This window comes from Rhinatrema bivittatum, chromosome 16 (genome assembly GCF_901001135.1).
Source record: "Rhinatrema bivittatum chromosome 16, aRhiBiv1.1, whole genome shotgun sequence".
Lineage (NCBI taxonomy): Eukaryota > Metazoa > Chordata > Amphibia > Gymnophiona > Rhinatrematidae > Rhinatrema > Rhinatrema bivittatum.
In genome coordinates, this window is record NC_042630.1 from 5,401,420 (window position 1) to 5,416,858 (window position 15,439).

At 44.6% G+C, this 15,439-nt stretch overlaps 1 protein-coding gene across 1 annotated transcript; it reads left to right on the plus strand.

Annotated features, from left to right (window-relative positions):
- Positions 1–915: 915 nt before the first annotated feature.
- LOC115078475 (olfactory receptor 1019-like) lies at positions 916–1,851 on the plus strand. The gene has a single exon (XM_029581391.1). It carries the CDS (start codon positions 916–918, stop codon positions 1,849–1,851), a length of 936 nt encoding a protein of 311 aa, XP_029437251.1.
- The last annotated feature ends 13,588 nt before the right edge of the window (positions 1,852–15,439 follow it).

Sequence of the window (15,439 nt, forward strand, 5' to 3'; positions counted from 1 at the left end):
AAGCACATTAGGTTGCTCCTTAAATTGTTACAATGCTCTGTGGTTTGACATGAGAAGGGAGGGATGCTGGGTGCAAACTAAAAAGAAGATCTTGCAGACCCAACAAGGTAGAGTGCAAAGGAGGAAGATGGCCAAAAACTGTCTTGAAGTCATGCTCATGACCAACCTCTGGCCTTACTCATAGGGAGGGTCATTTTGAAAGGCTTTTCCATGGCTACAACATAGCTTTACCCTCAGCAATAGCTTGTTATAAACATGGCCACCTGATATGCGGATAGACTTACTGTAAGTAAGTTTACCCGGATTGAGCGAAGACAGTTCTGGGAGTGGATTCGACAAAGGCTTTGTAATTATTTACAAATTTTGCAAAAATGTTCTGTATACAGTTTTGCAGGTGTAATTTTATGTGGTTTGTTTTGATGGACTGTTATAAAATTACCATCTTAAAGACTTCTCAGTTAGCAATGTGGTCCTCTCCAGCAGCATTCCTTCTCACTCAAAAACTGTAAATTAGCAGGGATATAAAGCCCACTCAGTGGACAGAAGTTAACCATTAGCTTCCTTAAACTTTAATGATGAGCTGACCTCAGGTTTTATCTGTGCTTTTTCTAGAGAATCTAGATGTCCAATGATGCTTGGAATATATGAGATGGTGTTTTCCTCTCCAGTGACTACCCAACATCCAAAATACATGTAATAAACAACCAAATACGGATGAGTACTTTGTAGATGACAAAACTCCAGGGGCTGATGGCTTCATTGAACCAAACTAAGCCTAGGACAATGGTTCTCTGTACGTCTCACTGGGTAGCATTTCTCAGTCCTTCTGTGCATGGAATGAACTATGTTTCTAACAACATTACTTTTTTCTGAGTATCCTTATTTGTCACTCCCCCTTTCCCCCTAACCCAATACATGGAAGAACAAAACTTGACAATAGTGACCGAATTCATTATTCTGGGATTCCCTGAATATCCAGATCTACAAATCCCCCTTTTCGTTCTGTTCTTACTGATTTACCTGATCGTCCTGATGGGGAACCTCACTATTATAGCCCTGACGTGCCTGGACCCTCGCCTGCACACACCCATGTACTTTTTCCTCTGTAACTTGTCCTTCCTCGATATCTCTTCCACCTCTGTCACTCTCCCCAAACTGCTGGATATCTTCTTAAGAAAACGTCAGAATATTTCTGTAATTGGGTGTTTTACACAGATGTATTTTTTTGTTTCTTTGGCTTTAACAGAATTATTTATTCTTGCTGTCATGGCTTATGACCGCTATGTAGCGATATGTCACCCTTTGCGCTACACTTTGATTATGAATCAGAGAGACTGTACACTGATGGCCACCGGGACCTGGATCATTGGACTTCTAGTACCAGTGATCCACACTGTCCTTGTATCTCGCTTCTCTTACTGTGGGCAGTATCAGATTAACCATTTCTTCTGTGATCTCTCAGCACTGCTGACGCTCTCCTGCACCAGCACCTACAGCATTGAATGTATAATTTACGTCATATGTGTATTTGTAGCATTGCCCTGCTTTGTCACAACCCTGACATCATATGTCTACATTATCTCCACCATCCTAAGGATCCGTTCCACTGAGGGGAGACGCAAAGCCTTCTCCACGTGCTCCTCACACCTCATGGTCGTTGTTCTCTTCTATGGGTCAATGCTCTTCTCATATATGAGACCAACATCCACACAGTCCCTTGATCGAAACAAGCTCTTTGCTGTCCTGTATAACACTTTAATCCCAATGTTCAACCCCATGATCTACAGCCTAAAAAACCAAGAGGTCAAAAAATCCCTAAGAAGAGCAGTTACTAGAAAATTATTTTATTAGAGATCAGAAGCAGAATTTCTCTTTGTGTGACTGAAAAACCTTCTGGATGACCGAGAGATAGTGTGAAATTAACCTGGCATATAAAGTCATCTCCTGGTAAAGTGGATGACTGATGTTCCCAACAATGTATTGTTCAGTTGTGATTAAAGACACCCAGAACTCAAGACCATAACGACTTGAAATGTTTCTGTTCCCTGTGTGCAAACTACATTGTGATATTCAGTTTGTCCGGGGATGAAAATACTATAGCAGAGATTCTGACAATCTCTCTGTCCATTTCTTACAGTTTTTTCCTCTGTGCCTGCATGTTTCTGAGTTTGAGTATCATTCAGGATGCTTTCTCCTGTGTTTAGTGTATCACCTGTGCCAGATGGTGTATCTCAGAGTGGAAGTCCCTGTGTTTTGAAGCAATTGCTTTACTCCGAGGAGCCTCTGTGAAGTTATAGTAAGATGTATCAATGATTTTACTATGGAACTGGAACCGTGAGCTCAAAGCTCCAAGTCAAAGCCTTTAAGTAGGAAAATGCTTGTAGTAGAGAGTGATTTGTCAGGGATTAATCTCTCTGGTGATGTGGAAGAAGCAACACACGACTTCACGAGAGCGTTACCTGGAATGGGAGAATAAAATCACTGATCTCTGCATTACAATCATGAAAATGAATGTCTGCTCTGCACAGAGAAATAAAAATTCTGCATGCTCAGACGGTGTCTGTACAGCAGCTTGTAAATATTTTCCTTGTCAATAAAGGTCAGATAAATTGAAATGATGACTGATAGAGTTGTGTGAGGTTACTTCAAGTCTTAGCTCCATAAAAGCAGTGCTGCCACAGTTACCCAGACAAACCTCATGGTCTGTGAAGCTTTGCAGCATTCGTACATGCAGCAGATACCTTCATGCAGCCTTCTTATATCCATGTATCTGTGGCACATTTCACCAATCAAATGTGCCTCAAAGTATCTGCGCAGTCAAACTCATTAAGGGAATGCTGTATACAGATCTATCCAAAAAGAAGCAAAGCTCCGTAACTTTTCCTTGTAACAATGACAATGAACTTAGAAGCAGGGGCAGTTTAGGGGAAGGCAGGAAGATGATGGGTCCTGGGTCCTCATTGTGCTTCCCTTTGAACATCTGGGACAACGGAGACCTGAACCCCTAGACTTTGCTCCTGCTTTACAACAGATGCAGCGTACCCATGGTAAAGTATGCAGGGAGATTTCAAAACAAAATCCCCAGTGTGCTTTCCCATTATCACCAGAATTACATGGGTACAACTCAGCACACATTCTTCTACTCGCTTTGAGTGAGAAATTCTGAAATGATACCATCCAGTTGCATTCATCCATTTTAATGCAGCGAGATGCAGTAGAAAAGTCCCCTATACAAGTCATGAGGACACCTAATCCAAATCCGCATATAAAACACTAACCCAAGTGACCGAAATATTACACTGAACATTTTATAAACAAGTGACAGAATGAGGGTGTTTGGGATGGGCAGATTCCTGTGAAGCAGGTGTGCATAGCATTAACAAGAGGAGGAAATATTCCCGCACATGATTCAGATTTATATCTTAAGTTCTCCATGACCATAGCTCCCTGGGCTTGTAGCTGATGAGGATGGGCACAGACCACTTTCTGAAGCTCCACCCCCTGAGGCTGTGTTGGTCCAGTCCTTGCCCGAAGCGGGGAGGTCAGAGTCTTAGTGAGGGTGCTCAGTAGGGTTTGGGTTCTGATGAGGTAGGAGCTGTCTTTGGATCAGGAGATCACTCAGTATCTCTTCTTTGGTAGGGGCCATCCCTTCCTGGGATTAGGAAGTACTTTTCTGTTTGTGCCTGGGTGAATCCTGTTCCTGCTGATGAGGCAATCCCTATAACCAGAGGATAGGAGGGAGAAGACCTGTACGTACCTTCCCATCCAGTGAGAGGACTGCAGTGACTCCTCACCACTGGTGAAGTTTGGATTTTTGAGGGCTGCAGTTTAGTGAGGAGAGTTTTGTGTGTGGCTGGGCTGCAGAGAGCCCTGCTGGTATCCAGAAAGGGACCTTTTCCCCTAAGAGGTCAACTGCATGAGGCATTCTGGAGCAGAAGATTCATATTTAATGGGACAACTCCAACTGGATCTCCACCCTGGGGAACGCAGGTCACAAGCTGGATATTTCTGGGACTCTGTTGGGCTGCAGGTATGATATTTTGGGGGGTTTAGGGGTGTCCCTGAATAGGTTTCCTTTCTTGGCGGGGGCCCTTCTCCCACATAAAAGAAGGGGGTGAGCTGCTCGCAGAGAGTAGTGAAAAGTACACCTGCACGGAGTGAAGAAGAGAGAGCTCCCTATAAATGCCCCAGGTCCAACACGGAAGTGAAGTGAACAAGTAACACATTGTCCGAACATTATTTTAAGTCTGCTAAATTAAAGTAAATGTTTCTGTTGAACACCCACTCTGTGTCCTGCTTGTTCCTGGAGTAACAAGAGACAGGGACATCTCAGGGAGGATTCCAGTTCACCACATGGGCCTGAAAGTTTAAGTATTTCCCCCAGAGAAAAAAAATCCACTCCTTGGGACTTAGTAAGATTAGGAAATGCCAAAAGAAGAGAGCCCCAAGAGCAATTGATTTATGTGCCTTTGGACTACCATAAAATCTGGTAAAAGGGTCACAATGACATTGCTGGTTTCCCATAAACTTGCATTTCCCATCCTTTAAGGATCTTCTGCATGCGATCTGGGATTAGAGCCGCTGCACTCGATCAATAGTGTAACACAAATTCTGTCATGGACACAGTACGGGGGTCCCCTGCTGCTTCTGTGCCCTCCCTCCACCCAGTGCCATTCCTTCCTCATGGAGCCTTTCCATAGGGACCCGCAGTGAAGTATAAATGCAGCCGACTGCTGAGGATTACTGGGTAGGATCTGGTGCAGTCCCAGTAGTTATCCTGAAGGTAAGGACTGCAAGCTTACCACAATTTATCATTAGCATTTAAGAACTATCATAATATTTAAATCACCATATTGGGTAAGGTTACAAACATTAGACAGCGAGGTCAGTAGGAGTCAGCATGTAGGAAGGAAGGTGGCAGGTCCCTATCCCAAAGAACTTACAACCTGTTGGAAGGCACCAGTGACAGAGGAGTCATATAATGAGGGAAATGCAGTGACAGGGTGGGAGGGCTTAGTGTGTGCTGGATGCAGAGAAGAGGGAGCAGAGGGCTCTACCGGGAGAACTTTCTCAGACAGGAAATGGGTAATGAGCCAGGACCTGGAGGTGAGGAGAGAGGGAGAAAGATGTAGAAAAATAAGGAAGGAGAGTGCTTAGGAGTCCATGGGGTAGTCAGGTGTAACATCTGTGCTGTTTGCAGTGGATGGTGGAAAAGGGCACAGGAATAGATGAGGGCGGAGACGTAGGTTGTGGCAGTGGAGCGTAGGGCATTGAGGTCACGCAAGAGAAGTGAGGGTTGCATTTAAGACAGAAGTAGATCAGGAGATTGTACAGAGACAGTGCTCTTCTAACAAAATTCTCGGTTGCATAGGTAGAGATTTTATCAGCTTGGAAAAAAGCAGGTTATATTGACTATTTAGATTACTATTAAGAACTTCTCCCACATTAAGTATTGTGCACAGTTCTAGAGCTCGTACCTTCATAAGGAAATCGAGAGAATGAAGTCCGTTCAAAAAACATCTACAAAAATGATAAAAAGCCTGCAAAACAAGCCCTAGGTTTAGCACATTCAACCTGTTCTCCCTGGCGGAAGGAAGGGATGGGGGACATGAGAGAGAGGAAGGAAGGAACAAAGGAAAAAACGAGAAGATGATAGATGCCTGAAATAACCTACCAGCAGAGGCAGAGGCAGCCAAAAGCAAAGCAGAACTGAAACCTGCCTGGGAGAGACACAGTGGTGAGAGCAGGCAGAGGGTAACAGATTTATTTTATTTAAAACTTTTTCTATACCGTCGTTAAGGTGGGTACCGTCACAACGGTTTACAGTAAGGCACAAAAGAAATGCTATTAACCTCTATCAGTTTACATAGGTGCCATAATGTTCGGTAACATAGTTTTAATCAATGTTAGTTGTTAAATGAGAGTGAACACTATCATGTCCCGTTTGATTCTATAGCAGTTTGAGTCAAGGACTCATTCTTTAAGTAACTTATCCTTTACTAATGAATTCTATTAAAAACAAAATACACCCTTAGTGATTTCTGTTTGCGTGGGTGTTTTGTCCCTTGCACTTACCTGGTTTAAGCTTTGCAGATAAAGAAGTGAAGGAGGGCATGTGAGGGTTTGATCTGTCATGTAAAACTTTAGGTGAAAAAATGAACCAATGGACAAAGAGTGTTGGTATGACTGCATAAGGCTTCAAGAAGACTGGGGAAACCTGCCAGGAGTGACCAAAATTATATCCCTAGGAGCATTGGGATAACTTGCATGGAGCGGTGGTCACAATCGTAAACAGTGGTACAACTGCACCGGGCTTCCCAGAAAGCAGTGGGGTAAGCTGCACGCAGTGACTGTGGATGACGCTCACACTTCAGTTAGCTTGGGGAGCTTGTGTATTTTGCACAAAATCTTCACTATTTTTGGTGGCTGTGTGCACTGTTAAAAAGAACTAGACGGTAAGGCATGGAAGGGGGTTCGGCTGTTAGTTAGGTGTTGGTCTTGTAAGAATCAGAGAAGAAGACAACAAGGCCAGAAATGGCCAACCGTCAGAGGTGGTGGACATCAGCATTGTAACAAAATGTGGCCATGGTTGGGACAGATATGGAGGGCAGTGGTGGAAAGAGGGTTGAGAGTTCAGGTAAAACACATGGGGGTGGAGGGTGAAAATGTTTTTGTTCTAAACGTGGCATTTATAAGCTCCCCTTCAGAGAATGGTAGAAACCAGAATGGAGAAATCTCAGCTGGTCAGACTGAATGGGCCAGTTTGGCCTTTATCTATTTACTGTGAGGTCTATATTGAAATGGTTTGTCCAGCTAAGTTTGGCACTTCGCCGGACAAACCATGGGATTAAAATATCCTGCTGCATTGACCACTGCAGATTTATCTCCAAAACATCAGAGGCGTTCTGGGACAGGGCTGACATAGCCAGGTAACTTAGTTGGATAATGCCAGTACCGAGTGCTACTCAGGTAAGTTCATTTGAACATCTGACCCATAATGAGGTTATTCTGATTCTAACAACCTGAGACATTTATTAATATTGCAAATGTCAGTGTTTCCAACACCAGCCTTCTAGCGCTGTCTTGCTACATCTCTCCAGTGAGGCAGATGTATTTCTTCAGTTTATCGGCTTTCTCAGTCCACCCTCAAACTCTTCCACAAATTTGTGGGATTGAAATGTTATGATCCTGGATGCGTCACATTTTTCTGAGCCTCATGTGCCTTTCTGAGAGGAGTGAGATGGATGTCTCACAGTTTCTTCCTTCATTTGTGAAGCTTCTTCCTGCATTTGTGAAGCTTTGTCCTTCTGCACTGTGTCTGGTTTCTTTTGGAGTATCTTTTGTGTTGAAAGAGATATCACATGGACCTGTATACATTTTGTGCAGTGCCATAAGTGGCCGCATGGTTTGCATCACTCGTTATAGAGTACCGCACACCCAAGTCCTTGATTCTGGACTGTTGATTGCTGATTGTGACAGAAAGAGGCATAAACATGGTTTAGGGAACCTATTTTGAATACTTTCTCTACCCTATTATAAATCTTTAAGGAAGTTCCTGGTGGGTGATGCTTTAAGCTCATGATTTCAATCGCCTATCCACTAGTGGCTGAAATTCCCAGACCGAAAGTCCTTTTCCATTTGGGGGAAAAACCACCCATGGTGACAAACTGGACTCTAATTCCAGCCCACTTGCCAGAACTTATCAGTAGAACTTTGTTGATCTGACTAGGACAGGTTTGAAATCTCAGGAGAGTAAGTTTTGGGTTTGCCCTTATGTTTAGCCATACTCTTGCTCGGAAAAAACCCTCCAGCGTTTTCACCAAGGAATGTCAAATGGTAGTTTCAAAATGCCAAGCACTGCAGATAGAGCAGCGAGGAATGTGCTTCAGCTAACTGCTTCTGCACCATTGAGCACCAGCTTGTCTCTCAGTTTTTTGCTATAGGTAAACCTCCTTGAGCTGCAGTGAAACATAGACATGATAAAACGTTTCCATGATAACTTTTCATTTGAAGTGGGATTATGCGGCTGAAGAAGATGAGGAAGTGTGGAACAGCCTCCCAGTGGAATGGCATTGGCTGAAATGCTGACAGCGTAGAGAAGGCACAGGACAAGCAGAGACGGTCCCTAGTGGTGGGGAGTTTAGAACAAATAGGGCAACAGGAAACATATTGGGGAAATGGGCAGACTGGATGGGTCTTACTGTCTTTACCTGCTGTCCTATTCTGTTTTCCTATATCAGAAGGGAAGACGTGTTCTTAATTCCTGAATCCCTCGTTTTGCAAAGTGTAAGGAGTTATAGCTGGATGTTCTCCTAGAGCAGGGGTCAGGAACCTATGGCTCAGGAGCCAGATATGGCTCTTTTGATGGCCTCATCTGGCTCGCAGACAAATCTTCAATAAAAAAGTAAAAATCTAACAAAATCCCCCACCCTCCTGATGCCCCCCAAGACCTCCAAAATTAATTTACTACAACCCCCACCCTCCTGACCCCCCCAAGACCTGCCAAAAGTCCCTGGTGGTCCAGTGGGGGTCCAGGAGCGGTCCAGGAGTGATCTCCTGGACTTGGGCTGTCTGCTGCCAGTAATCAAAATGGCGTCGACAGCCCTTTGCCCTTACTATGTCACAGGGGCTACCGCCGCCATTGGTCAACCCCAGTGACATAGTGAGGGCAAAGGGCTGTCGGTGCCATTTTCACTACTGGCAGCCTACAGCCCAAGTCCAGGAGATCGCTCCCGGACCCCCGCTGGACCACCAGGGACTTTTGGCAGGTCTTGGGAATGGGGGGGGGGGGGTTGTAGTAAATTAATTTGACAGGTCTTGGGGGCGTCAGGAGAGTAGGGGGTTGTAGTAAATTAATTTGGTAGGTCTTGGGGGCATCAGGAGGGTGGGGGTTTTTGTTAGATTTTTACTTTTTTATTAAAGATTTGTCTGCGAGCCCTGGACCCCCGCTGGATCACCAGGGACTTTTGGCAGGTCTTGGGGGGGGGGGGGGTAGTAAATTAATTTGACAGGTCTTGGGGGCGTCAGGAGAGTAGGGGGTTGTAGTAAATTAATTTGGTAGGTCTTGGGGGAGTCAGGAGGGTGGGGGGTTGTAGTTAGTATGGCTCTCACGGAATTACATTTTAAAATATGTGGCGTTCATGGCTCTCTCAGCCAAAAAGGTTCCCGACCCCTGTGAGGACAGGGCAGGTCTTCCCAAAGAGCCAAGAAGCAAGCTGGGGGCCACAATCCTTTGCCTTGTGTAAGAGCAGTGGATAAGGAATGAAGAATCCAACCACATCCATTATGTCACTTAAAGCTCCAGGGTTCGCATAGAAACATTTAGACCCTGGTTTATCAATGTCTGTTCCTCAGATACAGAATGGGCGAGAAGTCTCTGTGACTCAGGGCCTTAGGTTAACAGTTTTATGCTTTACCACACTCCATTTGTTACACTGAGGTCCTGGTAAGAGTAACTAGCAGTTGGGTCAGTCTGGCAGGTTGCAAGTACACTAATGCCCAGAAATCCTGGTGGAAATGTTGGCACACATATAGCCGGACCGGTCTGGCAGGCTATACAATCCTTGTGTCAAGCGAATCAGTGCAGCAGGTTGCTGGTGGTGATAAGGGACTGTCTGAATGGGCAGGCAGCAGCCATGCTAGTATTGGTTGCTATCTAGATCATTACAAAGCTTTTGTGGTCTGATATGGGGAAGAGAGGGTTGCAAACCCAATAAGATGTAGTACAAAGGGGGGGAAATGAGAAAAAACAGTCATGCTGCATGATCAACCCCTGGCCATAGGGAGAGGGGTCATTTTCATGGGTACAACAGAGCTTTGGCCTCAGGAATGGCTGCTTATATGCCTGAAATGCGGGTAAACTTATGTGTATGTGTGAGTCCTCTGTGTATGTGTAAGTTTACTCAGAATGAGCAGAATTGTTCCCGGGGGTGGAACCGGGGAGAGGTTTGTAATTTTCAAACGTATGCTCATAAATTTGCTGAAATATTTCTGTGTACATTTTAGCAGGGGTAATTGTGTGTGGGTAGTTTTGGCGGGGTTCACTTTGAAAATTGTGTGTAACTTATTTTTGCCAACTGTCTCACGTGTGCTGTTAGAAAATTGCCTCCTTATAGACCAGCTAGGAATGCAGTCCTCTCCTCAATAGCATTGCTCCTCACTATAAAATTGTTAACAAGTCCACCCATTGCATAGAAAATTAGTCAAGAGCTCCCAGTGATGAACTCCTTAAACTTTAACGATGGGCTGCCCTCGGGGTTTTGTCTGTGCTCTTTCTACAGAATCAAGATGTACAATGGACCTTGCAGTAGATGAGATGGTGATTTCCTCTCCATTGACTTCACAACTTCCAAAATACATTTAACAAACAACTACCCATGGATGAGTACTTTGCAGATGACAGACCTCCGGGGACTGATGGCTTCATTGAACCAAACTAAGCCTATGACAATGGTACTCTGTATGTCTCACTGGGATGAACTGTATTTCTCATTCTGAGTCCCCCACGCTGCCTCTTACCCAATACATGGAAAAGCAGAATTTGACAATACTGACAGAGTTCATCATTCTGGGGTTTCCTGAATATCCAGAGCTACAAATCCCCCTTTTCCTTCTGTTCTTACTGATTTACCTGATCATCCTGATGGGGAACCTCACTATTATAGCCCTGACGTGCCTGGACCCTCAACTGCACACCCCCATGTACTTTTTCCTCTGTAACTTGTCCTTCCTCGATATCTCTTCCACCTCTGTCACTCTCCCCAAACTGCTGGATATCTTCTTAAGGAAGCATCAGAGGATTTCTGTAATTGGGTGCTTTATACAAATGTATTTTTTTGTTTCTTTGGCTTTAACAGAATTATTTGTACTTGCTGTCATGGCTTTTGACCGCTACGTAGCGATATGTCACCCCCTACAATACACTGTGATTATGAATCAGAGACTCTGCATTCTGATGGCCATCGGGACCTGGATCCTTGGACTTCTCCTACCAGTAACATACACTGTCCTTATATCTCGTTTCTCTTACTGTGGGCACTATCAGATTAACCATTTCTTCTGTGATCTCTCAGCACTGCTGACGCTCTCCTGCACCAGCACCTACAGCATTGAATGTATAACTTATATTATGTTTGTCTTTGTAGGGATGCCCTGCTTTATCACAACTCTGACTTCTTATGTTTACATCATCTCCGCCATCCTGAGGATTCGTTCTGCGGAAGGGAGGAGCAAGGCCTTCTCCACCTGCTCCTCCCACCTCACGGTCGTTATTCTCTTCTATGGGACTCTGCTTTGTTCATATGTGAGGCCAACGTCCACGCAATCCCTCACTCAAAATAAGCTCTTTGCTGTCCTGTATAACGCGTTAATCCCGATGTTCAACCCTATGATCTACAGCCTAAAAAACAAAGAGGTCAAAAAAGCCCTAAGAAAAGTATTTAGTTAAAAGCTTTTTTGTGTTTTTTTAAGAGATCAGACGAATTTTTCTCTAACTTTTTTTTTAAAAGCCTCCTGGTTGACCAAGAGATAGAGTGAAATGTACCCTGTGTATAAAGGACATCTCCTGGTAAAGTGATCAACTGCTATTTCCATCAATTTATTTTTTGGTTCTTACTAAGGACACCCAAAACCAAAATGTTCTCCGGTGTACATGTTGCACTGTGATATGTAATCTATTCTTCATTAGCACTTTTCCACAGGGCTGAACATGCTGTAGCAGAGATTCCGTCCATCTGTCTATTTCTTACAGTTTTTTCCTCTGTGCCTGCATGTTTCTGAGTTTGAGCATCATTTAGGATTCTTTCTCCTGTGTTTAGTGTATCACCTGTGCCAGATGGTGTATCTCAGAGAGTGGGAGCCCCTGTGTTTTGAAGCAAGTGCTTTACTCGGAGCAGCCTCTGTGAAGTTATAGTAAGATGTAGCAATGATTTTACTATGGAACTGGAACCGTGAGCTCAAATCTCCAAGTCAAAGCCTTTAAGTAGGAAAATGCTTGTAGTAGAGAGTGGTTTGTCAGGGACTAATCTCTCTGGCGATGTGGAAGAAGCAACACACGACTTCACGAGAACATTACCTGGAATGGGAGAATAAAATCACTGATCTCTGCATTACAAACGTAAAAATTAATCCATTTACTCCATGCAGAGAAGTAAAACCTCTGCATACTCAGATTGTGCTTATACAGCAGCTTGTAAATATTTTTCCTTGTCAATAAAAGTCAGGAGCAACTGCAGAAGTTGTGTGATGTTACCTCAGATCTTGTCTCTCTCAAAGCAGTGCTGCCACAGGTACCCAGACAGATTTCATGGTCTATGAAGCTTTGCAGCATTCATACACACAGCAGATACCTTCATGCAGCCCTCTTATCTCCATGTATCTGTGGCACATTTCACCAGTCAAATGTGCCTCAAAGTATCTGCGCAGTCAAACGCATTAAGTGAATGCTGTATACAGATCTATCCAAAAATAAGCAAAGCTCCGTAACTTTTCCTTGTAACAATGACAATGAACTTAGAAGCAGGGGCAGTTTAGGGAAGGCTGGAAGATGATGGGTCCTCACTGTGCTTCCCTTTGAACATCTGGGACAACGGAGACCTGCACCCATAGACTTTGCTCCTGCTTTACAACAGATACAGCGTACCCATGGTAAAGTATGCAGGGAGAATTCAAAACGACATCCCCAGTGTGCATTCCCAATATCACTGGAAGTACATGGGCTGTGACCCTGCACGGGGTCTTCTCTCTGGCTTGAGCAGGAAATTCTCCAATGGCTCCTTCTGCTCGCTTTAATCCATTTTAATGCAGGGAGCTGCACTGGAAAATTCTACTTTCCAAGCCTTGGGGGCACCTAATCCAAATCTGAGTACAGGGCAGCAACCCTAGTGACCAAAATATTACCCCAAACATTTCATAAGCAATTGACAGAATGAGGGTGTTTGGGTTTGGAGGATTCCTGCGAAGCATTAACACGAGGAAGCCATATTCTCACATAGGACTCAGATTTATTTCATAAGGACATCTTTAATTTTCCATAAACTAACATTTCCCATCCTTTAGGGATCTCCTGCATATGATCTGGGAATAGAGCCACTGCCCTGGATCACTAGTGTAACACAAAGTCTGTCGTGGCTGCTTCCCTGCCATGTCAGCTAGGATTGGCTTCAGAGATCCTTTCCCAAAGGGACCACTGCTGGGTGTAACGCATCCTGCCGAGGATGGAGCTGGTGCAGAACACTTAAATAACCAACTGTGCCAAGGCTGGTGCCCACGACGAGCCATCGCTGAGTGAAGTGGGACGGATGGACATGGAATGAAAGCTGAGGGGACTGTGTGCAGGACGTTTGTTATTAGCCCTTTGAAGGAAGGTCATCTTACTAAGAGTCAACGGAGTGATCAGGCAAGTGACTGGAAACAATGCCACCCAAAATAGATATCCAGCAAAATGCTTTGTGTAATAGTTCTTCACAGCTCAATCAAAGCTCTAATAGACTCAAAGGAGGAAAAACACCTCAGAGAAAATGAAGATTGCCTCAATCAAGGGGCCTGAAAGTTACATTAAGAAAGCTCAAAATGAAGAACAAGCAGATCCCTTCCCCAGTGTAATGAAAGCACTAATGACACTGGAGTCACACAGGGAAGGGAGCGCGGTGCTGACGTGGGGGCAGTATGCGATGGATGCCCAGAAGAGGGAGGAGAGCGCTCTACGTCTCCTTCTCCTGTCCATCCACCAAACTCATATTTCTTTCCACTGCTAAGCACGTTTCAGCACTCATTAACTGGACTCAGCAAACTCCTGCAGTTTGGAGGAGCTGTTTTCAAGGAAGGGGTGGACCAAGAGGGCTCTACTTGGTGAAGGATTCTGGTGCTGAGACAGCAATCGGAGGAGGACAGAGGGAGGAGGAGATCCGCAGGTGAGGAGCAGGGAGGGGGTGAGGCATGAAGTAAGGAGGGCAGACGTCTGTGCTGTGGGCACACGAAGACATGAAGGCGGACATGCACGGTGGGTCGGTGGCGTGCAGAACTAGGAAGGAAAGTTTTAGGAGTTTGATATTAGCTTAAAGAGAGAGAGAGAGAGAGAAACTGGGAAAGGATGTCTTGATCTGAGAGTGAAGGAAGCAGACAGCAGCATCCAGCACAGACCGTTATCAGTGAGGACTGCTGGGGAGAGACGAACACCTGCTTATGGGTGGAAAATAATTTGGGTCTAAGCGCCTGATTACACAGAAAGAATCAGAGTTGGGCAGGGTAGAAGCTTGGGTAGTGTTTTCTTAGCATCGCTGTACACAGATTAGACGTACGCGTCCTGTCCCGTCAGGCTTACACAACTACTCTTCTTCCATCATGCGGTTACACTCTCAGCGCTAGTGTCTCTTTGAATTAATGCTTCGGATACACAGTATTTTTTATGTTGCTCTGTGAATCCTGGAAAAGTACAGAATACCCAGCGTTAGCCCGGGATAGTTTGCATTAAGATTGTAGAGTGCATTACACGTGAGGCCAGCACAGAGAGTCTCTATAGAGACAAGCTTGAAGGTTGTAGAGTGCATTACACGTGAGCCCAGCACAGAGAGTCTCTATAGAGACAAGCTTGAAGGTTGTAGAGTGCATTACACGTGAGCCCAGCACAGAGAGTCTCTATAGAGACAAGCTTGAAGGTTGTAGAGTGCATTACACGTGAGCCCAGCACAGAGAGTCTCTATAGAGAAAAGCTTGAAGGTTGTAGCGTGCATTACACGTGAGCCCAGCACAGAGAGTCTCTATAGAGAAAATCTTGAAGGTTGTAGAGTGCATTACACGTGAGCCCAGCACAGAGAGTCTCTATAGAGAAAGGCTTGAAGGTTGTAGAGTGCATTACACGTGAGCACAGCACAGAGGGTCTCTATAGGGAAAAGCTTGAAGGTTGTAGAGTGCATTACACGTGAGCCCAGCACAGAGAGTCTCTATAGAGAAAAGCTACAAGTTCCATGATTACATCTTTCTTAGGCTAACAAATGCTTGGAAAGTATTTCCCCCTCCCTTCCTACATCTTGCAGCTGATAAAATATTCCAACAAGGTTTCTCTCCTTCTCCAGAAGCTTCCTCCAAGCACTTTCAATCAGAACTGAGCCAGCAACGTCCTCTCTGGGTTTGGGTGGGAGGCAGGTCCATTCATCAGATATTCCAACTATCCCAGTTTCCTCCCATTCCTGTCTCCCAGGTCTCTCTCACACGTTTACTGACAGCCTTTCTAGCTCAACTTACTTCCTATTTAAGTATCTACAATTTGCATAAAGATTGAATATTACTGTTTCAGGCTGTACTATACTCTGGACCTTATTTACAAGACGTTTTCCTATAGATACAGAATAAGAAAAAGCCTCTATTGATGAGTGTATGCATTGCCTTGGCTTTGATCCTCTCTGCTGTTCTCCTAATATACTTATTCCCTTTTAGCAGTAAA

Coding starts and splice junctions, on each gene's coding strand:
- LOC115078475 (XM_029581391.1), top strand. CDS start 916: ATGGAAGAACAAAACTTGACAATAGTGACCGAATTCATTATTCTGGGA.